General features: G+C 43.0%; 1 protein-coding gene across 1 annotated transcript; it reads right to left on the bottom strand.

Annotated features, from left to right (window-relative positions):
* Positions 1-516: 516 nt before the first annotated feature.
* On the bottom strand, positions 517-22,519 carry epg5 (ectopic P-granules autophagy protein 5 homolog (C. elegans)). Its single transcript, XM_029439540.1, is given in 46 exon segments — positions 517-2,356; positions 2,446-2,560; positions 2,975-3,193; positions 3,294-3,507; positions 4,406-4,648; positions 4,743-4,887; positions 5,956-6,165; positions 6,256-6,480; positions 7,154-7,329; positions 7,436-7,539; positions 8,103-8,178; positions 8,322-8,529; positions 8,669-8,856; positions 9,835-9,955; positions 9,957-10,049; positions 10,145-10,339; positions 10,636-10,792; positions 10,905-11,047; positions 11,164-11,326; positions 11,490-11,661; positions 11,821-11,965; positions 12,093-12,216; positions 12,337-12,573; positions 13,168-13,334; positions 13,608-13,730; positions 13,821-13,928; positions 14,209-14,406; positions 14,580-14,724; positions 14,842-14,982; positions 15,643-15,905; positions 15,996-16,118; positions 16,207-16,368; positions 16,488-16,628; positions 16,907-17,058; positions 17,346-17,503; positions 17,589-17,750; positions 17,843-17,993; positions 18,148-18,262; positions 18,701-18,809; positions 18,965-19,038; positions 19,128-19,235; positions 19,329-19,465; positions 19,754-19,952; positions 20,060-20,320; positions 20,648-21,301; positions 21,880-22,519. Coding segments are annotated over 46 exon segments (7,761 nt in total). The 5' UTR covers positions 21,934-22,519; the 3' UTR covers positions 517-2,173.
* Positions 22,520-23,326: the final 807 nt, after the last annotated feature.

Raw genomic sequence — 23,326 nt, 5'->3', positions numbered from 1 at the left:
AGACAGAGAGACAGAGAGAGTGAACATGAGGTGAGGCTAATGTTTGAGAGCAAGCTGTCACGTAAACATCGGCCGCTCCAGTGTACTCCACCACCTGAGCTGAGAGACGGGAGAACAGAAGGCCGATTATAGATGGCGAGAGGAGACAGACGAGGCTTTCACAGAAGACACTGGAGGCCGTTTTGGAGAGTTAAGGAGAGGCAGCGATGAGCGTCTGTAAGCATCTCCCACCTCCTCTCTCACAGCCCAGAACACCCCGTCCTCTCCACCTCCACTCTCACTTCTACCCTTCCTGTAACCATAGAGACCACCGTTGCCTGAAGAGAGGTTCACCCAGACAGTTGGGTGGTGTTAAATGAGGACGCTGGATGTTTGTGTGTGTGCATGCAAAGCACACAGCTCAATTTACAGACCCCCCTCCTGAACAATCTTCTTTCAAATGGGTGTACCGTGCCTTCGCACAGAAAAAACAACAGGATGCCAATGACAATTAAATTACTAAGACACAGCACACACTTGTCATAACAGGCTTCTTAGACAAGGAAGCTTTATTCTCAGTTTGACCATATGCAGCGTTAGGCATGGAGAACGCAGGCCAGTTTTGTTGCAGAGGTTGAACAATGTGTCCTGTATTGCTGTCTGGATCCGTTGTCTCTCTCACTGAGTCTTTGCAGCTTGATTCATAAAGCAGTTACGTGCCCTGTCCAGGGAGTATAGATCAGTCTTCCTGCTCTCAGAGGCTTCATGTACTACACATGTTCCCCGATCACTGAGGTACGTTGGTGAATACCATCTGTGAGACATTCAGTTCCCTTTATTGAACACAGTGCTGTCTCCTTTGTGCAGCCCAGCTCTGTCTCTCCCTCCCTCCAGCAGCCATACAGACCCATTCCTGATCAATGACTCATAAAAAAAAGAAATGCTTTTGACATTAACAGTCACCACATAACACAGGCAATAAGGCGAGCTTCAGGCTGCACGATTATTATTGAGATGGCACAGAGCAACAGAAGTGGTGAACTGACGAGGGCAATTAACATGTGAAAACATTTTAGCACAGTACAGTTTGGAGGTCTAAAAAAAATTATATCTGAATTATAATCATCCTTTGTCTTCAACTGACACATTTGTGTATACAAGCCCAGTTACATAGTAGCTCCAACATGACATCCCTGCTCTTTTAAGTAATACCAATGGCGTCAGTGATTTGCACAACAGAGCACACACTACTTTATAAGGTAGGGGTGTGGGACAGTGTAAGTGGTACTTAGTGCATCTTCGAGCGCATGTTCTTATTTATGCTGCAGTTTTTGTACCCAACAGAGACAGATGAAACAACTGGAGCTTTTAAGTAGCTGAGCAAATCAAAATAACACCTCTTTGGCAGAAACAAGGAAAGCACTTTTGGCTGGACAGAAAATATTACTGGCAAATGTTCCGTTACTAAACATGATCACTTGTGTACAGCATCTCGGATTGAGAGATTTCAGATTATAGCTAGATGCTAGCATTAACAGCTGATTTTAGATAGTTGTATCAGGCATTGAACCCTGCCTACCAGCTTTCCTGGTATGTCCCGTACCGTCCCCCCCCCCCAATTCTAAGAAGGTACTACTGAACGTATATGCCTATTAGATCTGTCCTTCAACTTCCTCCTAATAATTTGTGGACCCTTCAACTTTTTTCGGTTAGATTTCACATGGAGGTGTGAAACACACACCTAAAGCCCAGCGTTGAATTCTGCTTCAATAAATATGTGCAACTTCAAAACAGATGTGTTGAAAACCAACAGGCAAGTTATATAAAAAGCAACAAGGCATAAACATGACAAAAGAAACAAAGTGCAGATAAAGATAAGAGGTTAGCACATCACATCTTCTTATGCTTCAGACTGTTTTTTTATGACCCTTCATTGAACATTATCAGTCAAAAAGTATTTTTCACAAATGCAGTGAGCTCTGATGAACAGTCAGCGTCTGTCACACATAGCCGTCGCTGATAAGACATGTAGCTCTTGCTGATATAATAGCAACTGCAATTCAGTGTCACTGCTTCAAAACTTTGTGCTCCAGGAAGATTTTCTCTGTGTAGACCAGAGCAGAGGTCACCGTATTTGTCACAGAAGACAAGCATCCTCTCGGACCTCCAGCATGAGTGTCAGGTTAAATCATGGTTAACGGATAATGTGTAGGTATCTGAGGTCAGGGTAGAGGAGGTTGGCTAGCAGGGCCAGCAGTCGGGGTCCATCTCTGAGACAGTGTCCTGGGTAGCGGATGAACTGGACGGCTTTATTCACAGAGTCCTCTAACTCGGCGTACTGCTTATTGCTGGGCATGGCCTCCAACACTCCCAATGTCTGCATCCACGGAAAACACAAGTTATTTTTAGGAGATAATTGCAGAGTAGAAAAAGTGAAAACAGTGTATTTGCAATTTTGTTGCATACTTGCTGTGCTTTGGCAGAGAGCTGCAAGTCACTGGTGGGTTGGAGTCGAAGCTCGGTCTCTGATGGCACCTGGATTGACAGGAATGCTGCCAGACTGCGTACCACCACCCTGAACCTAGATGTACAGTAGGTACGCATTGACAGGCAATTTATCAACACTGATGAATTCATATTTTACTCTGATTAGAGTTGTTTCAATATTGATACCAGTATCTAACATGCATCAGCGAGTAGGCAAGTCTATGCACAGATCCAATATCAAGTTATCATATCATTTATCAGCTCATTGCTTTGGCTTTGCACATGTGCAGTACTGACAGCAGAGAGTGCAACGTGGGCCAGACTCAAGCTCGCTAAATATTCATACAGGGTTGGTAGTATACAGCTGTTTAAAAAGTTCAGGTATCAGAATTGGTATGGGGGAAGGAAAAAAAAGGTTATTGGAACTTCTCTAGCTCTTACATTTGATATCCATCGCTATCTGGCTTCCACACGTTTTCATTATTTACTAAAATGCATGTGAGCTTACCTATTAGAAAGAGGAGACCTCTTCCCCAGGCCGATAGCTCCCAACAGCCCAGAGTTCAGCCTCTCTTCCCCCAGCTGAAGCAGCCTGGTTTGCAACCTCATCAGACCCATGACGACTCCGAACATTTCCGTCTGTCCTGCCTGCAGCTTCAGCTGCTCCGCTGACAGACTCAGAGCTTTGTGCCACCAAAGAAACAGCTTGGCTTCATCACCTGGCCCACTGGACACACAAAAGCACACATGCTGAAATGCTAAATGGACTATTAAAAGCCATAACAAGCAACAAAATGAGAGAATGAGGGGGGGGGGGGGGGTCAAACCTGGGGAAGACCTCATTGGTCCATGTGTTAACTAAAGCTAGAGTCCTCATCTCATTGGCTGCTGTGTATTCAGAGTTGAGGCGCTGCAGGATGAAGGCATAGAGAGTCAGGAAGCTGCCTCCTGATTGGCTCTCAGAGAGGAAGTCATCCACTGTGAGTTCAGGCACCTGCAGCGATGCCAACACAGGACCCCAACCTACAGACTCCTCCTCAGCTGAAACAAAAACACACAGGGGGAAAAAATGTGTGAATCCTTCATATATCATATTAAACTATCTTTACTAATGGGAGAACTTTAAAGGACTAAACCAGCTTTTTGGTCAAGTAACAACTTGCATAAGCAGAGGACTGGCAGTAAAGCAAACAAAAACATCTGGACTTAAATGTCTATCTTATGCAAGACAGTATTATGTACAGCATACTAACATTTGCATGGATGCATGTGCACAGGACAGATATATAGAGGAGAACGCTTTAGCACTGTAAATATTGTAACAGTAAGCTATAAGCCGTACAAGCTTTCCCCAAAAAAGTAGTTGCAATCCTCAGTTAAACGATGTCCACCATGTGTGACCCTCTCCTCTCCCAAATAAAGTAGTATAGAGTTGAATCTCACTAAATTGTCCCTCCCGGCTCCCTTACAGTCAAGATGGCAGCGAAGATAACAATAACAGGGATTTATTCATCTTGTATTGTGCCTAACATATCGGGTATGGAATTAATCTGCAGATGTCAGTTTTTGGCCTGCAACAGACTCGGTAAGGCTTTTTTTTTTTAGCCTAGTCGATTGCTATTAATGCCTTTACCTACTAAAGCAGTTATTGATCACTTGCGGACCCAACTGGCCGGATAAGAGGAGTCAGCAGTGAATGACGGTATAAAACAGTCAATAAAATACGTTTTTTCAAAAATTGTGAATCACAGCAACCACGAGAAGTTCTTGAGCATACAGTCAGAAATGAGCTGCGGAGAGACGAGAACAGACATACAGACATACAGACATACAGACATACAGACATACAGAACAGACATACAGACATACAGACATACTGACATACTGACATACTGACATACAGATACATGCACACACACACGACTGAAACTCTGGTTACCATGATTGAAGTACGCTGTAATGCATGCCTCCATGATCCGTGTCATGTGCCGCACTGATGCAAGACAGCGGGAGCAAGCCGTGAGAAGAGGCAGAATAGGAAAGCCCCTCCCCTTCCTTTCCAGCCAGGTAATGACATGAGCAGCAAGCGCCTCGCCTGTAGAGACACCAACGCCATTCAGCAAAGCCAGAGCGTCGCTGAACAGACCGCAGAACGCCATGTGCCTCTGCTCCAAACCCGTCTCTGTAGAGGAAAGAAGCAGGAAGTGGTCAGATTGGGGAAATGAAAGAATCTCTGATGGCCGATAGTGTTGAGGAAGACGGTGAGGACGACTCGCCTGGTGGGTTGAATGTGACGACGCTCTCCAGGAGCGACCCCAGCTGAGCCTCCAGGCTGCTGAGGCTGACGCCGCCTCCTTGCTCCAGAGTCACCAATGACTGCACACACCAGCACACGTACACTCCAGCCTTCAGCGTCTCCTCCTGACAGATGGAAAGTAACACAGATTATAGTGTTTTTGTTTGTTTGGATTGGAATACATTATACACGTTATAAAAGATAGTCAGAGTATGTTTCCCTAAACTTAGAGCTCCTGCCCCCTGAAACAATTAAATGTCAAAGTGCAATTTAGGTTTTATTTGGATTCTCTCAATCATTTAAGGATTACGTCACTTATTTATTATTACTGATTCACATGCACGTTTATTTTATCCAAAAAACTAAAGCAGAAAGGTGAAATCTGACTCTTGAAGTAAATAGGTCAACTTTACCTAAAGAAATACGTTATTTATTTTCTGATATTTACAGTAAGTCTAATGTTGTATGTTGGAATGAATGAATTTCACATATTTTCATGCTGATTTTTGCCGTCAACAGTCATGTTTGACAGAAGGCTATTTTTAGGTTTGGAGTTGAACAAATGTAAGAGAAAATAATGCTTGATCTTCGAGCAGTCTTGTGCACAGTAAAGCTTGGGAGGGTATTTGGCCAAAATCCATCTATTTTGGAACATTATCAAGTGATGTATAGCCTCCTGCTGCTCTACGTCAACAGCAACCGTAAGGATTTAAGTGTCACAATTATGTAATTTGGCTGAGTGATACATAGCTGGCAAAGAAAACTGAATTGTTTAGGTCTAAATTTATAACGGATGTTCCAAACCTCCCACTTTTACACAAGATGCATCTGCCTGGAGCAGAGTATATGCAGATATGGCAAATGCATTTATTTTTATAACTCTGCATAACAAAGCTGCTCAACGACTGTATCTATCACCTCTACTCATCCTATGAATTGACTCTCACTCAGCTATAGAATCCGTTTTCATTTATATATTTATGGAGTTATTAATTATATGTAAACTAATTCATCAATGAGTATGTTCTGTCAGACATTTCTGGGCTTGAAACCTTAACTGGGCCGACACCTACTACATACAGATCTTAAATGTTGGAGATTAAACTAACTTTAATGTACTGTAATCTAGATTTTAAGAGGTTTATGATGCCTTTATAAATCTGGGATTTGACTTGTAAAACAAGTCGTCTCACCCTGTGTGGAACTTCATTAGGACGGGGGTGGAGCCCAGCAGCGCTACGCAGTGATTTCAACAGCAGCTGAGGTGCAGAATCAGCACTGAGCAGCAAAGAGGGTGGGTAGTGTGTGCCAACATATCCCAGAATGCCCTGGTATGAGGACAAGTCCAGTTGGTGCCAGGGCAGAGAGGTGGACTGGACCAATAGACTGAGTAGAGGGGAGTCCTGGAGGTTGAGGAGGAAATAAATGAAGAGTGAATGAAGAAGGGACAAGAGGTCTGACCCTGATGGGCAACCAAAATATTCTAGACTTACCTGTTGACTCAGGATTTGTTCCTCCTTTGCCAGAAAAACTAGCATGTACAGAAGATAAACTAACATGGTATGTGTATCCTTCTGAGTACCGCTGTCCTGTAGAGTTGGATATGTTGTCGAGGTGGGGGCCGTTTGTAAGTGGTCACTTAGGACGCTGACCCAGTTGACTTCACATAACACTTCTCCCAGAAAGAGGAAGCAGCTCTTGGGACTTCCTCTCTCCACCTGCAGGCACAGGAAGGAGAGAAGTCCACTATGACAACACACAGAACTACAAACAGATTAAGCCTCTTGGATCTCAACTAACTGTACTCAGTTTTTATTATGTAAGATGCACAATAGCAATGCTATTCCTGTTATCTTGAAAGTCATCAGAATATAATTAGACATATATTAATCAGATTTTATATGGGAGACCTCATCAAAGAAATTATAGAATTATAGATATATTATAAAAATACACAATTACATGTAAATGACCAATGGTTACAGATTGGTCCACCTAAAGCAGATAATGGGTTAAAAGGTATTAAGAGATCCATGAGATGGAAAGATTGACTTTACTACAACTGAGAACTGTTCTTCTTCCCCCTGCCTACTTCTATCCCCTTTTTGGTAAGCTTTACATTCATGAATAAGCAAATATGATTATCAGACTTTGGGATTTTGAATGACTTTGCATTTTTTATTCTGTACTTATTCAGTACATCAGCCCCTACACATCCATTTAGGTCTTGCGAGACAGGAGCTTGTTTCCAGGAACAGAGAAGTCGGGCTAATAATAGGAGCTATGGGCCAAAGACCAAGGTATCAAATTATCTAGCTCCCCTGTGTCACGCATGTCTAGACCAGTGTGGTCAGGTCAGGGGGTTAGGAGTCGGAGGGTAGAGAGACTCACTTTGAAGAGTTGTTCCATTAGCTGAGTGTCGGGGTGCAGGTGTCTCCAGGGCAGGCTGCGGAGGTGTGTGTGGTACAGGTAGAGAAGGTACTCTGGTGTACGGGGAGCGGTGCAGCTCTCACAGTACTGCATCATACACAGCCACAGTGCACCTCTCTGTCCGGGGAGCAAGCGGTCTGAAACATATATACACACACACACACACACACACACACAAAGTCGTAAGTTAGTTTAACAGTAATCACTCATGCATGTGTGAACACAGCACTACTGGAGACCCACCTCTGAACTTGTGATGCAGTGCATCAGTGAGTTGAGCATACAGGCCAACCAGACATCCTGCTGCGCTCGCGTCCGTCTCCAGCCAGGGGTAGCACTTGAGGTAGCTGAGAAAAAAAAGAGACACTGATATTGAAATCCTCTTTGTTTTATCACTAAACCGCTTGCTCCATTGTATTGACCTGGGGAATCACCGTAAAAACTAGGGATGCAACTAAAGATTATTCTCATTAGCGGTTAATATGCTAATGAGAATCGTTTGGTCTATAAAATGTCAGAAAGAAGTGATAAAAGTCCAAGGTGATGTGTTGAAATGTCTTATTTTGTCAGTCCAGAACCCAAAGATATACCCAAAGAAACTACGATTAAGTCGTAGTTTGCAATTATTTTTCTGTCAATCGACCAATCGATGTGGTCTTTTCTCTCCGAGCAGCGTTTGTGGTTCATTTTGTGTTCTCTATAGTGTGCATTAGAGACAAAAAAAAAACTATTTTGGTTCACTCATTATCATAATCTGCTATCCACCAACAAAAGGCGGCAAAGTTCTGAAAAGAACTGGAGGAATGTGAATATTCTTGACCTCTGGAGTCTGATCTGTCTGTGTCACATCTGCCTCACTGACAACAGTTCCCCACCATCTGCCCGAGAGCTGAGGGTGTGCGATGCTTACCCGCCATCATCGGTGTCCAGGGGAAAGATCCAAGGCTTAAACAACTTCACAATCTTACTGTGTAGGTCCTGCAGAGCTGTGAGAGTGCGAGATACATGTCACTTTCATACTGACAGATAACAACAAGGCACAAGCAAAAAATACATTCGTATTACAGTAAATAGTAATAATCATCCCAAGTATAACTGTCCTCTACATGTGCTGACATTTGGCAGTTACCTTTTATTATTTTGCTGCTGCCCACTGACTCTCTGGCACAGCTGCTGAGCTGCACGCTGATTAGACAACCAATCAAATGCTCCCAGAAGGAAACAACGTCAGTGATGTAGGGAGTCCAGGCTGAGTAGAGGCCAAAACTGCGGAGGTCTGTCTTACCGAGACGACTCCGCAGGAAGTAATCACTCAGCCAATTAACGGTCTCATCCACCTGTTGGAAACCAATTAAAAATCACACATAGCGTGGTTTTAATGAATAATTAATGTTTAAGCACCATACAATTTAATGACACAGATAGGATGACATTTTTTTGCAAGAATCTGTTGACACCAAGACCAACATCAGTTACCTGCTGAGGGGAGAGGCTGATGGGGGGTCTGTAGGGAGAAGCTGTGGGTCCGACAGCACGGCCGGAGACATCGCCGGTGCTGAGTGCTTGATCGGCTCTGCTCTTGGTATTGCGGGACGGAGGTAAGCAGCCAAGCACTCGCAGAGTCACCTTCCAGCACTCTGGACTCAGTAACTGGTTTGAGGAGCCTGGTACAGTTTAGAAAAGGCCTTTGGTTGTTGGACAAGTTGCAAATCAAACACCTAAATCCAATATTCTTGAAAAACACACCATATCAGATCTTTATTACATCTTTGATAACAGATCTTTGATGAAGTGGTTTAGCATTTGTGTCTTGATAAAACACATTGTCTTCAGTTTTGTTGATTAATATTTCTATTTTTTGATGGTGGGAACATGAGTAGGAGGCATCTTTTAAAAGGATGAATGTGTTTTGATGAATCAGTTGAATGAGCAACAAATGAAACAGTCCTTGCTCCTAAGTGCATTACCAGCCAATGTGTAACATAACATAACGGACATATTAAAAAATAAAAAATAAAACTGCTGTCTTTGCAAGTTAGTGTTTAGTCTGGTCCAGGAGTCTTCAACGTCAAAGGACCCCTTAGCTGAAAGAGAGACGGAGTAGGGACCCCCTACTACATATGTATAAAATATGTAGTAGACCAGCATATTAACTGGGCTTACAATAACATGTACAGCAGCCTAAAACACATACCTTTCGATGGTGCATACAAACCTAAGCTATTGAAATAATTATGAAACGTAGCCACTTGATTGAGTGATTTAGCGCAGGTTAGCTAGCTCACATGTTTGCACTAGAATTCCTGGGTCACAGTTAGACTATCATCAATGTTGTGTAAATTAAATGGGTAGAAGCCCGTTTATCTTTGCCAATAATATGTTGGATTCATGTAACTGTGATGTGTATTTTCAGACATATGCTTGAATAAAAACCAAAAAAACGTTCTAAACATTATCAAAGAATAATGCAGTAACTCGGAGGACCCCTAGGATTCACATCATGTGATGTTCTATGGGCAATTGTCCAAGAAAATGTAGTTAATGACAATGTTAATGTAGAGTAAATGACGATTCAAGTTGTGGCTTTATGAGTTAATAATCACTTTGACTTATCCACTCAGTTGGGCAGCCATTACACTTACTGGTCATAAGAAGACGCAGGCAGTCACTGTAGTGATCAGGGAAATGGTGGCGTAAAAGCCAGGTCCAGTGTTTGGTGAAAAGGTGAAAAGGTATGAGAAGTTCAGGCTCAGGGTCTCGGCCAGCAGACGCAGAGAGCTCCGTGGACCAACTCCAGCAAACGCGTTCTCTCCGAAAACACAGGATGGGCTTCATTCAGCCACCGGGACAAATCAAACTAGACGGGGAGAGGCAGAGGTGGTTACTGTTACTGGACTGCTTTAGATGTATATCATATTTCTTCACTGTGTTGCATTTGTGTCCAGGCGAAACCTTTGTGAGCAGCATGAAGATAACATCAGCGCTGTCCGGGTGTAAGGATGTCACCACATCTTGGTAGAGAAAGACGAGCTGAGTGGGGGCTGAATTGGGAGTGAAGAAGGGGGAAATGAGCGGGCAAAGACGCCTATGCTCCAGGATTCGTTTCAGGACACGACCACATTCCTCTGCATTGCCCTGGATAAACACCTGGACACAAAACAAGAGTACAAATCCAGTCAAGTTGTATTCATTTAAAGCTACAGTTGGTGATCTATTAAAAACAACTTTTTGTCATATTAGCTGAAACTGTCACTCTAACGTATATATAGATATATATCTATATATAGATATAGATATATATCTATATATCTATATATCTATATATCTATATAGATATAGATCTATCTATCTATCTATCTATCTATATCTATATCTATATCTATATCTATATATATATATATATATATATGTGTATGTGTATGTGTATGTGTATGTGCGCGCACCTGTCCCAGGATCTCCACACACGACGAGAGGTACTGGCGGGTTGGAGGATGTCGCAGTGTGTCTTCACACACAAAGGAGATCACCTGGTAGAAGGCAGACACGCCGACATGCTGCACTGCCGGTGATTTCTGTGTCTTATACATATTCACCAGAGCCCTGAGCACATAGAAAAGCATTGGTCAAAACATCTGTTTCTTCCCAAACACATATTCATTGTGATGCATTTCATGTTTGTTTTTTTCCAGTAGCACCATCTGCATATACTGACGTGATAAAGTTCTCAGTGTGGACAGCAGCCTGGGCCAGGCTTTGAGGGGGAGGAGCCATGGCGTCGGCTTGAAGCTTCTTGACGTCCCTGCACAGTGACGTTATCTGAGTCTGCACTGCCTCCTGTCTCTGGACACGCTCACACTACGCGGTTACAGAGACGACACACAAACACATTAATATATCACGGCAAATAAATTATAAAATGTTCAACAATGTATGTGGTATTATGTGGTAGCATGTGGTTTTAGTGGTCATACTGTGACAGTGATGTTTGCGGCTCCCTGGCACGGCTGCCCGCCCTTCCCTTTACACTCCAGGGCCATGGTGACTTGCTCAGGTTGGTTCTTATACAGGAGAGGAAGGCTCTCCAGCAGTTCCTGCTCCATCGCCACCTGCTGGGCTTCGCGTGCCACTGCGATCCTGACACCAAGAACATGCATTTCGTAATCAGTGCATAGCTTTGTATACGTTTTGATGTGTGGTGTTTTGTATGAGTGCAAACGAGTGAGCGCATTTCCGTGTATGCGTGTGCGAGCGACTGATGATGTGGACATTTTTTAATGTGTGTATGACCTCCATGTACCTGGCCTGGTCCTGCAGGATGCAGAGGTCCTGCTGCAGTAGCTCAGCAGCAGCTTTAGAGTCAGTGAGGCAGGTGGTGGGGACTTCAGCTACAGGAGCTTTGTTCTGCCGCAGTTCTGGAGCCGGACGGGGAACTGGATGCTTCTGCAGGTTGGACAGGATACGCTCCCTTGCTGCACAAAGAGAGACACAAAGCAAACCATTAAAACTAGTAACTACTAAGAAAAAGTCAAAGTTCAACATTGTTACATTTTACATTTACCACTGCATGCCTTCTGAAGTTAAACTTTTCGTGATATTTTGGATCTACAGTATCAATTTTGGCTCTGTACCATTGGTGAGGCTGGTGTAGTCAGTGAAGCCGGGGTTCTGGGCCGGCAAGAAGGTTGGCTCACTCTGCACCTTTTCCCATAGAGACAGAACCTCTCTCTGGTCATACTGCACACGCTCCTGGTCCACATACTCCAGCCATAGTTCCTAAAGCAAAACATGACAACACAAATTCAAACGTCACGATCTACATGATGTCACACAGCTGTTACAACCACTGTCCTGTAACATGTTATTCATTCATAAATGTAAACACACATAAGGACAAACCCACCTGCTGCCGCTGCATGACCTGTGCCAGTCTGTGTGGTTCATATTCAGGAGGAAGAGAGGGAAGGTATACTTCCTGCTTCTGCAGAGTTTCATCATCCAACCACATGGCAAATACACCAAACAACCTGTAGGCAAACAATCAGCGGAGATTTAAAAGCCTGTTAACACATTAATGGCTGCTACATACCTGATGAACAACAGGGAGGAATGCATTTGAGTGCACACATACAACATCAGTGGCCTACCTGACCAGCTCTGTGTGTAGCTGAGGAGAAGTGAGGTAAGAGGGACGGGGATTGTCGGGGCTTTCGTCGCCCTGGTTGTCTGGTGAAGGTGTGTGTGGTGGGGGCACCCTGAGGGCCTGACTGGCAGCATAGTGGAAGTCAGACACCTCCTGTATTCTCTGTCTCAGGTCTCTGAGTAAAGCGGCCTGAGAAGAGGCCACGAAGAAACGTCGGCCGATACATCCACCTGCAGCCAGCCTGGTGGACGACACATTCAAAAAGAGACAATATAATACTTTAGTCCAAATGTTAAATTGTATGAAAATGACTTACTTTAAATACTTCAAAGTATGGGCACAGGCAATATATTCTCCTTTATTTAAATGTATATTAAAAAAAAGCTTTACAAGCACATATCAGTCTAGCACAGGCTTTCAAGCATGAGGGGAAACAGAACCGAACTATCAGTATATTCTTAAAGTACACTTTGCATTATTCAAGCATGTCTGATTCAACCTCCAATAACTTATCATTTCAGCTAGGTGGCAGAGAGAGATAATTAAAAAAGGTACGTGATAGTAACACATTGACTCATATTAGAGACATGTTAGGTCAACAACTATAGAAAATAAAATTGGCGTTATTTTACATGACGTGGAAGGTTAGCCACGGAAAATTACTATAAAAATACATTTCATAAAAAACACCAAAATTCCATGATATTTCCAAAACTTTCAAGGATTTAACCAATGCCATGACTTTCCAGGTTTTCCATGAACGTGGGAATTACATGGATTCTGCCTAGTTCCTGGTTTCCCTTGCTTGGGATAGTGCTGTGTGTGGGCATCTTACCCGTACTCAGGTCCTGGTTGTCTGAAGTAGAGCTGTAGGAACTTCTGCCAGACCAGGGGAAGGAGCGGGTGGTCAGGAGGCGTGGCTAAGGCCTGACACGCCCAACGGTACACCTGCAGCCGCTGCAGAGATGGTGCCACCGGCAACTTCAGCCTCTGCTGCGCCTTCTAGCTCAGACACAGACACACGGTTAAAACCATCTACATACAGCATTTAGGATTATGACCAGTAGACCAGACTGCTAAACACTAACTACCATGTCACGGCCCTTTGACTTTGCAAGTTTATGTTTAGCCAAATGTCATACAGTGCAGTTTTCTTCCTAACTGAGTCTAGAAATTCTTAGTGCCAAGTGATACTGAACACTTGCTATGAATAACAGTAATCCTGATATTTCCATCTCGACAAATGTATAACATGTTGTGAATGTGTCTGTATACCTTTAAGGCTTGTTCTGGGGAGATGTTAGGCTCTGACAGGAGCTCCTGTTCAACACAGCGTCTCAGCTGAGAATCCTCCTCAAACACGGCCTCCATATTCAGCACCAGCCAGGCGAACCAAACCTACAAACACACAGACAACACAGGACTGAAAACTTTGCTAATGTGATCATGAGTGTTCGCACGTACTGTTGGTGCTTTAGGGACCCTCACCTCCGCATTCAGGGATTGGCCCTCTATGAATGAGGGCGTGCCATTTCCAGCAATCCAGCCAACCAGAGAGGAGAGCAGACCCCGATCTCCATGGTAACCCAAGGCATTCTGTATGAGGTATGAAAATGAAATAAATGACAGCTATTGTTGGTGACACTGTGCTTATTCCGTCTCACTAATGATGCCAGATTAGTTTTATCACAATGTGATAAATCCCTCAGCACCAAGCTCTTGTTTTGACTGTATGTTGACCCGTTAATGTTAATGTTATATTTATCTTTATCTTTATTATGTCACTGAAGGCTGTTTGCAGGTCTAAATTCAGCAGCTGCACCTGTGAAACCTAAAGAGTCTCTTAATAATGTAAACCTCTAACAAGAGTAAATACCTTATGCTGTTGGTACAGAAGTTTCTGCACACATTCCTCCTCATGGTGTGTGAATGCTGCAGTGCAGATCTGATCCATGAGGAACAGGACTGTTTTGTCCCGGTACCACAGGTTCTGCTGAGTCAAAATCCCCACCCAGAACTCCAGCACCGCTGCTGCCCCGACACGACCGGACTGTGAGCTCGCCACCACATGACTCTGGAAGATAAAACACACACGTATTTTTTCTTTTACACATTTTGAGGAAATATCACTGGTTGCAAATTCTTCCAAACCTTCTAATTCTTATGGTAATGTTCCATCGTTTAAACCATTATAATGGCTGAAGACCAAAAAATGAATCTTTATAATAAAAGCTTGTTGTGACGAACCTGAATGACACTGTTCAGCAGTCGGACATTGTCTCCATAGGTGGTTCCTGTGAGGAGTGGTGCTACCCGGTGAGTGACCTGCTGTGTCACACCTTGAGGACACACGCTGTCGTACTGCAAGAACAACTGGATACAACTTACAAACCTGGCATGAACAGAGAGATGACAGTAGAGACAAGAATACATGTAAGTGTTGGAGATACAGTCGCTGCAACAATAAATATATGTTATGCTCCATGAGTGAAGGATGCATCTTTCTTACTGAGAGTTGTTGAGCAGGTAGAAGCTGAGCGGGTAGGTTGGGGGAAGGATGTTGTCGAGAAGATGCACGGCGGCTCTCAGGTGGCGAGATTGAATCAGACTTTTCACCAACCCGACTCCATCAGTGCAAAAGTGTTCCAGACTAGAAAAACACACCGAAAGGAAATCCAGAGGATTCATTTAAAGTTACTACAAGGAGTTTTTAACTGGTATTTAAATGTAATACATTTAATATGATTTAATGTACTGTATATACTGTAGGTAATTATAATGCCCGTCTAAGGTCCTATTAAAAAGGGACAGTGATAGAGCACGGGCAAAAATATGATTTAACCTTCGGTCGTTCAACAGATGGAGAGAATTACAGGATTTCAAAGCATTCAAAACTAATCCTGACTTGGCTCTCTTCCAATTTTATTTATGAAATACAACGCAAGACGTGGTCTTACATCAATATATGAATTTGTGTTTCACCATTGTCATAAATCTACAGTTAACATTACACAGCCACACACAGATATATCCCCATTGCTATGTATCCTGCAAACAGATGTGTTTAAAAAAAGAAAAATGGTATTAAAAATAAATTGCGTCTTTCTTTTACTCGCTTCCAAAATAAATGCACACACTCGCCAGATCAAGATCTTTGCGACAGGAGGCGTTGGTGCTCATGGAAACTGCTTGTTCACAGGGCGTTGCCAAAAATCAACACAAAAACTAAAGTTCCTCGTAATCGCTTTAATTGCAAATTCCGTGTATAAACCAACCATAAGTATCAGGCATTGCGTGAGTGAGTACAAACCTATGCCCCACTGTTGTCATGGCGATGGACAGGTACCACCCAATAGGGATGCCCGCTTTTACAGCCCTGATGACAGAATGCATGCTGGGAGAGTGTGTAAGCTCTGGAGGCGGGTTGGACGCCAAAGCAGTGACGGACCAGGCTCCTTTAGGGTTCTGGGCATTGCCGTGGAGCTTGAGCCTTAGCAACAGTTGCCAAGCCCATTGACTAAAGGATGCTTCAGGAGATACGCCCAGACGAAGGACACTGGCGAGGTAAGACACCTTAAGGGAGGAGGTCAGAGAGAGACAGATGGTTAAACTAACCCTGGTGGTTCACACTAAACGTCTGTGAGCAAAGAGAGGATGTGTCACCTGTTTGATTCCCTCTGATATGAGGCCGCTGTACGGTTTGTCAGTAAGGTACTTTTGGTAGGCTTCAGCCACCAGCAAAGCCACTTCACTGTGGATAGATGAAGACAAGGCCAAGGAGCCATCCTGCAAGAGGAAGCAGGTTGAACTACAAACCCCTACAATTGTACTCCAGATATCTGGACAGAACATTTGTAATAAAAGCAATGAGTACCTGTGTGTAATCCCAGTGAAGACCCTCCAGAATGACGCAAGCCAGCCGGTTCTCCACAGTAGACAGAGGATGCTGGAGCAACCAGGCTCCAATCACACAGATCTCCTCTGGCTGTGGCCGCCACAGACTCAGAGGCAGCTCTTTGCACAAGTACAGAGCCACCTAACACACAGACAAAACAAAAAGTCACGAGTTTGATCTGAATGCTCCATTTATTTTCCTCTCAACGTATTCTACACGCACTTAAAACCTTAAAGACTAAATAGAAAAGAGACACCAACCATTCCCACGGTTTGTATGGTCTCTCTCAGTCTGTCCAGGAGCACAGAGATAACATAGGGATGGGCTGTTGTTATGGAAGCCAGCAACTCCCTCCCCACTTTAGAGTACGTTTCTCTGGTAGACACGCTCACATAAGACACCTGGAACAAAAACAAGAAAAGAGATGTCAAAGAACCAGTTAGGTACTGTATGTTTCCTCACCAAGGGACCAGGGTGACGATTCTTTTACCAGTGTTATTTATCCTTGAAACTTTATGTTTTTCTCTATGCTACCTTCTTATTTTTACATTAGTTACTTTTGGTATTCTATATAAAAAAACAGTGTTTTATTTCATGTAGTACATATAGTATCCCACTAATGCAGTAGCTTTGTTTGACTAAATTACATCTTTTTATGCATGCCTCCTCCTTTTCATACCTGGTACACCAGCAGAGTTACGGTTGTGATGAATGCAGGGTCAGAGTGCTGAGTCGGTGTAGCCATGTGTGCTAGCGCGGTGAGGAGGGAGATGCCATCAGAGCTGTTCACTTCACACAGCCAGTGCTCGAACCTCTCCTGGTGCTCTGGGTCTGTAACAGACAGATCATATAAAACATGACGTGGCAGCTGCCAACATCAGACTGAGAAGAATAACACAACGAGGATGAACGTGGTTTTAAAATCCAAGTGCAATAGATGTACCAAATGTCTTAGAAATTGAGTTTATTAGTTTGAGAAAGTTTCAATTAAAAAAATGTATAAGCTGAGTTTAAGATATATCCGGCCACATCTAAGCATTGCTACAATTCCAATGTTAGTTACATTTCTTAGGGTTTAAAGATAATAGTTTGTGCAGGTTATGAGTGTATACTGGTACCTCTAAGAGCCTGAATGCAGGAGCGTGCGTCACTAGCATTGCCGAGCGTTTCCAGTCCCACTGTCTCTGCGCACTGCATAACATAAAGGACCCTCCAGAGCATAGAGCTGGACAGAGTCCCATACGGCATCTCGGACATAAACAACCAAATGCCCAACCTGTGGGAAAGTACAACAGAAGATAAATGTGAATTCAGAAAAAAACAAATCCAGTTCAAATGGAAACTTGAGGCTGATTCCTCACCTTTTATTTCTGAGTACATGTAAAACAGCTCTGAGGAAGAGATTGTCATATTCCAGCTGCAGTTTGTCCAAAGACAGAGAGTGTGCATGAGCGCTGGATCCACCAGCACCATTTACACTCACATACTGGGCCCAGTGATCACTGACATAACACACTGTAATTCTGGGGGGAAAGAGAGAAGACAGCATTATGAATATTGAAAGTTATATACTGTATACATGTATAGTGTTACTGTATATTGTTGCTGCACTGACCGTATGATGTGTCCTATTCGTTTCACAAGCTGTCTGTATCGTGCCCTGTTGTAGGTTTGTAGCCCAAGAGCGAGAATTTCGAGGGTTGAGGAGGCAAAAGCGAAAACGCGCATCATCTTCTGACTGGAACAGGCCTGGGGTTCATACACACCTGGGAGGGAAGTGGTGTGTCAGTTCATAGAGACAGACAGACATAGAGACATAGAGACAGACAGACAGACATAGAGACAGACAGAGAAACAGAGAGACAGACAGACAGACAGAACGACAGACAGACAGACATAGAGACAGACAGACTCCCTTACCCTGCTTGCTCATGCCCAGCATGTGTGAATAGAGCTGCTGGAACGGGAACTGTGTCAGCAGGAAGATCAGATCCTCCTCACAGAGCAACACCCAGCTGCTCTCTGGATCCTCATCCTAAAACACAGAGAAGACCAATGCAGTTACTTTAGAGGCTAAATTACTCTTTTAAGAAAATAAGTCATGATGGACTTTATTTTACACTTATTTTAAAGCAAGATGCAAAGTGGAGGCTTCTTACTGTTGTTTATATCAAATGGTAATAACATATCATTACATAATTACAGTATAAATTACAGTAACTTGAAATGTTACTGTTTTGTAAAAATAATATGTGGAAGCTTCCCAAAACAAAGTGGTTTCTAAGCAACACATTAGTACTGGCAGCAGTCGTGGTTTTAAACCAGCAGACTGACTTTTAAATGTTCAACCTGTTTTCCCATGCAAACATGTAGAAAAAACAGATTGCTTATTTGCATTTTATTTTTATTAAAACTGCAATGTAGGAGTTTTGTTTCTTTTCCCAAAATGCAGTCATTGTCTGTCTACACATACCTCCTCTCCCCCTTCGTCCACTAGTGTCCAGTTGCCAGACTCGGGTCCAGAAGCTGCTGAGCTCTGGCTCTCACATGGCTTCAGATGTCCCAGAAACTCTGTGCGGTGTCTGAGTCAAAACACAGAAGACACTGGTTAGAGACGTGAAGTTGTTATACAGTGAAAAGATGACCTGGACTCATGGAAAACCAAAGACATGACGACTGAACAGTTCACAGTCAGTGGGTAAGAAAGAGTAATCACTAAAGGGGATACGCCACTTACCTGGCAGGAGACATTAGGATGGCCAGAGCTTGCATAAAGTGCTGAACTCCACAGGTGTTCCCCCAAACGGTGATCTGAGGCAGACATTGGCAAGACAACTCCAGTCAGTATGTGCAATCATTGACATGACAACAATAAATGAAATATTGTGTCTCTATCTAACCTGAAGGAAGGGCGCAGCCCATTTGCCAACGCCGGCAGGACAGCACAGAAGATGGCACAGCAGGTACAGGTGCTCTCCTGACCCTCCAACATGCAGCAGGACTGCCACCTGGAGACCACAACCATGTGAGGAAACACAACTCAACAACAAAATACCTCGACCAATGGAACACGGAGTAGGAAAAGGTGTGTGTGTGTGTACCAATCTCTCCAGCCACTGATGGATGTCTGTCTGGAACTGTGTGTCATCCAGGACTCTACGAATGAAGCTGAACAGGACACTGATGGCCTCTTTCAAGGGTTGGAGAGAACAGGGCTGCGTTTGGCTACCAGAACAATCTGACAACAAAAACAAACACGGAGGTGATGTAGGGTTTGTACATAGACTGTATAAGTGGACGTAGTCACCCTGACGTCACTCATTTGGTTTGTTACAGTTTTAACGCCCCGAGTTTGCATCCAGTGGAGTCGCCCCCTGCTGGCCTTTAAGGCACTTCCGCATTGGCTTCTTTTGAGAGCCAGAGGTTGCCTCCTGGTTGTGTACTTAATATTAGTATTATGCATTAGAGGCATGTTTGTAACAGGCATAGCCCACTTCAAGGCAAATAGAATTTATAAGTCTCTCACCTTTTAGTAGACGATACAAGTATGATTCCACCTGGAGGCGAGACAGCAGAGCAGTGTACGCATGAAGCACTACCTTCTGATGGAGCAGCTCACTGCGAGCTTCAAACTGTCTACTCAGCTCAGACAGCACACTTTCACTGAACTCTGCCTGCTGGAAGCGGTGGTATCCACACACCTTAGACTGATCTGCACATACACCCTGTAGGGAAGAAATTAAATGAACAGTGTCATTACAGAAGAAGCTCATTAGTTAATACTTTTCTTTACATTCTATATTTCTTTTTTGTTTTGTTTTTACCACCACACCTGAAGTGTAAGCTGCTCATCTCTGAAGCTCCAGAGACGATTCTGAGTGCTCTTGCAGTCAGAGGACTGTGTATGTAGCTGTGTGTGTGACTGGGTCAGCTGTCTACGACAGCGCCAGTAGTTCTGCAGCAGTTCGGTCAGTTCGTGGTTCTCCTGCCGGGCTAGAGCACAGAACTGGGCTGCACACATTTCAACACCCTCTAACCAAGCTCGCAAACCCCCACCGGGCTCCCAAACACTCAGCTGTTCCAGTGAGAATGGCTGCAGAAGAAAAAAAGGTGACAAACTTGTTAATGTGTGTGTAATATGTAACAATTACTTCAGTCAATTATTAACTATGTGGATCTTGGCAATATTGTTAAAATATCACAATATTTTCACAAAAAACCTTAATATTCATATATGCACTAACGAAATGTTGGGGGATGAAGAATTTCTTTAAAACAGCTAGAACAGTCTAATAAGCTACAGTCACTTTAAAAACAGAGCACATAAATGTAACTTATATCATGACAATACAATAACCAAAACCATACAACCAGTTGTATTTTATCTAACTTAATGTTATCTCTTGGTGAATATGATTACCTGAATTTCTGGAGCTGTTTTGGGTAATTCTGGGTAGAGTTTGCTCCTAAAAAGTTCAGCTACAGACTCAACAGGCTGAAAACTTGGAGGGGATGATTCCTGCTCAGGAAGAGCCAACACTGCAGGTCCCTTTTCCCTATCTTTCACAGCTTCTTCACAAAGCTGCATCACAGGGCCTTCCTCCAGTGTTGGGAGAGCAGGGTACAGTGCAGGGGCACTCGGGGCATGTGGGATCTGAAACTGAGTTAAAACACAAGGCTGGTTCCATGACTGTGTGTCATTTCCTAACTCAGTGGTCTGTACTGCAACTTTAAGCTCAGCCCCCTGAGCAGCCACTCCACCATCCTCCTCCTCGTCTTTTAACTCTGTCAAATGCACTGTTTCCTGTGACGTCAGAGGTGATTGTAAAGTGTTAGTTAACACTGACGTGGATAAAGTATGTGATGAGGAAGTCTGTTGTTTCTCAGAGGGCAGATTTGATAGCTCAGATGTGGTTTCAGGGGGCTGAACAGGGTCCTGCTGCGCCCCCTCTGGCCCCTGATAAGGCAGGCTGAGGGGAATGTCGGTGAAGCCGGAGGTGGAGGCCTCATCACAGACAGCTGAGGGAGCTGTGGCTCTATTGTCTTCCTCTGCCTGCTTCTGCGTCCTGATCAGCTGAAAACATAAAAACACAGTCAGAGAGGAAAAACAAAAATCCTTGGTGGCAAAGAGCATGTGACTTCAACGCAAACACCATGATGATTGATTTTATTTATGGTTTATCAGATACAGAAGCATAACATCTAAAGGATGACTTGTTAACACAAAAACACTTATTTCCAACATGCTCCCAAGATGTTAGACTACTAAGAAAATACAAAAGAAGACATTCAACATAAAAACAAAACAAAAACAATTTTGACTTCCCAAAACTAATCATCACATGAATGTGGCAAAAATTATACATTTTGAAGTCTTAGCAGCACAGTGTTACAGTGATTAGCTAGGCCATTTAAAATCAAGCTTTTTATCCTGGGCCCCTTTATATTAAGTGTTTTGCAAGTTTTCCAGCTTGCTCACAATTTCAAGACATACATTTATGTTGGATTGTATACTCCATAGCTGTGAGGAGTGTTTTTGAAACCGTTTTGCTTTGTAATGTCCAGCCTCAACTAGAACAATGCTTGTTGGAATAGGCCTTCCACCTGTGACCTCAAAGGAAAAAGAATGAAGTGTGAAATGTGTTTAATCACCTGAGATTTTCCGCTGGTTTTTGTCTTGGTCTTCTTTGGTCTTACAGCCTCCATCGTTCAGCTTTTTCCACAACTCAGATCACATTGACATATAGCTGACTGAGATGTCTCCTGGTGGAAACGATGCTGATCAACTGGCAACAAACGGTCATCATGCGTAAACTGGATAAACAGCAACCATTAGCTGGAATAGCTAGCGAGGTCTATCCTGCGATAAGCAGCAGTTAGTTTGGCTGTGTAGTCAAGATAAACACTTTCACAGGTTGTAAACAAAACCCTCTGGTATGACGCGTTGAGAACAGTCGCTCGCAGAGGTTAGCAAAGCAACAACTAGCATGTATTTTAATACTTTTAATACATACTATCCAGAGAATACAGTTTTTGAAAACAAAACCAGTTCCTTGTGATATCCACAGCCAAACAACTGAAGACGTTTTACCAAAGCTAAACTAAGCTAACACGTAGCAGTTAGCTCGTTAGTTCGTTCGTCTTTCTCCTAAGCACTCAATTCACCAGCGGCTCTAAGTCTCCTTATTGTTGCTTACATTATCATAAAAAGATTTCAACACGTCGAATAGAGTGACAAGCGGAGGCCGCCCCGTCCGCTGGTCAGCTGTCATTTGTTTTGTTTGTTCCAGGAACTCCGCAATCACAATCTTTGGATCACGTGACTGCTCCACCTCTCTACGGAAAGCATGATAGCCCAAAATATAGATTACGTAAACAAACCAAAAGTCACACTGGCAGTTTTCTGAAAGGATACAGATGGTACAGATGAATTTCACTCATTTAGTGCTGAATGCAAAATGAAGCAGGAAGTAATAGGCATTAGGGAAGTCAAATCAATATCATGAAAATATTTTGAAAGAGAACCCCAAAAACAAATTATATAAAATACAAACTCAAATCCAGTGTTGGAAGAAGTACTCAGATCTTTTACTTATGTAAACGTAGCAATACAACAGTGTAAAAAGACCATATAAAAGTCTATTATATATTATATTATATATATAGTACAAATTAAAATGATTCATTATACAAAATGGCCAGTTTCAAAATTATAATTATATTACTGGATAATAATATTTAATGCATTAAGTTACATTACTTAAATGTTGCATCTGGTAAAAGTGGGTGGATTAACATATAAAATACATCATCATTTATTATTTATCATATTTTGTATTAATAATCTGAATAATCTAAAGATGTCAAACAAATGAAGTGGAGTAAAATGTATCATATTTCCCTCTTAAATGTAGTTGAAGTATTAAGTAGTATTGAATGGAAATACTTGAGTAAAGTACAGATACCTAAAAAATTGTACTTAAGTACAGTTCTTAAATAAATACAGTTAATTACTTTCTACCACTGATCAAATCAAGACAAGTCAGTCACACAAATAAACAGTATACGGTAGTTCAGAATTGGTATAATGAACTTTAAA

This window comes from Cottoperca gobio, chromosome 9, assembly GCF_900634415.1.
Source record: "Cottoperca gobio chromosome 9, fCotGob3.1, whole genome shotgun sequence".
In the NCBI taxonomy this organism is placed as follows: Eukaryota; Metazoa; Chordata; class Actinopteri; order Perciformes; family Bovichtidae; genus Cottoperca; species Cottoperca gobio.
The sequence above is the reverse complement of the archived record's forward strand: the minus strand, read 5'-3'. Positions and strand labels throughout refer to the sequence as shown.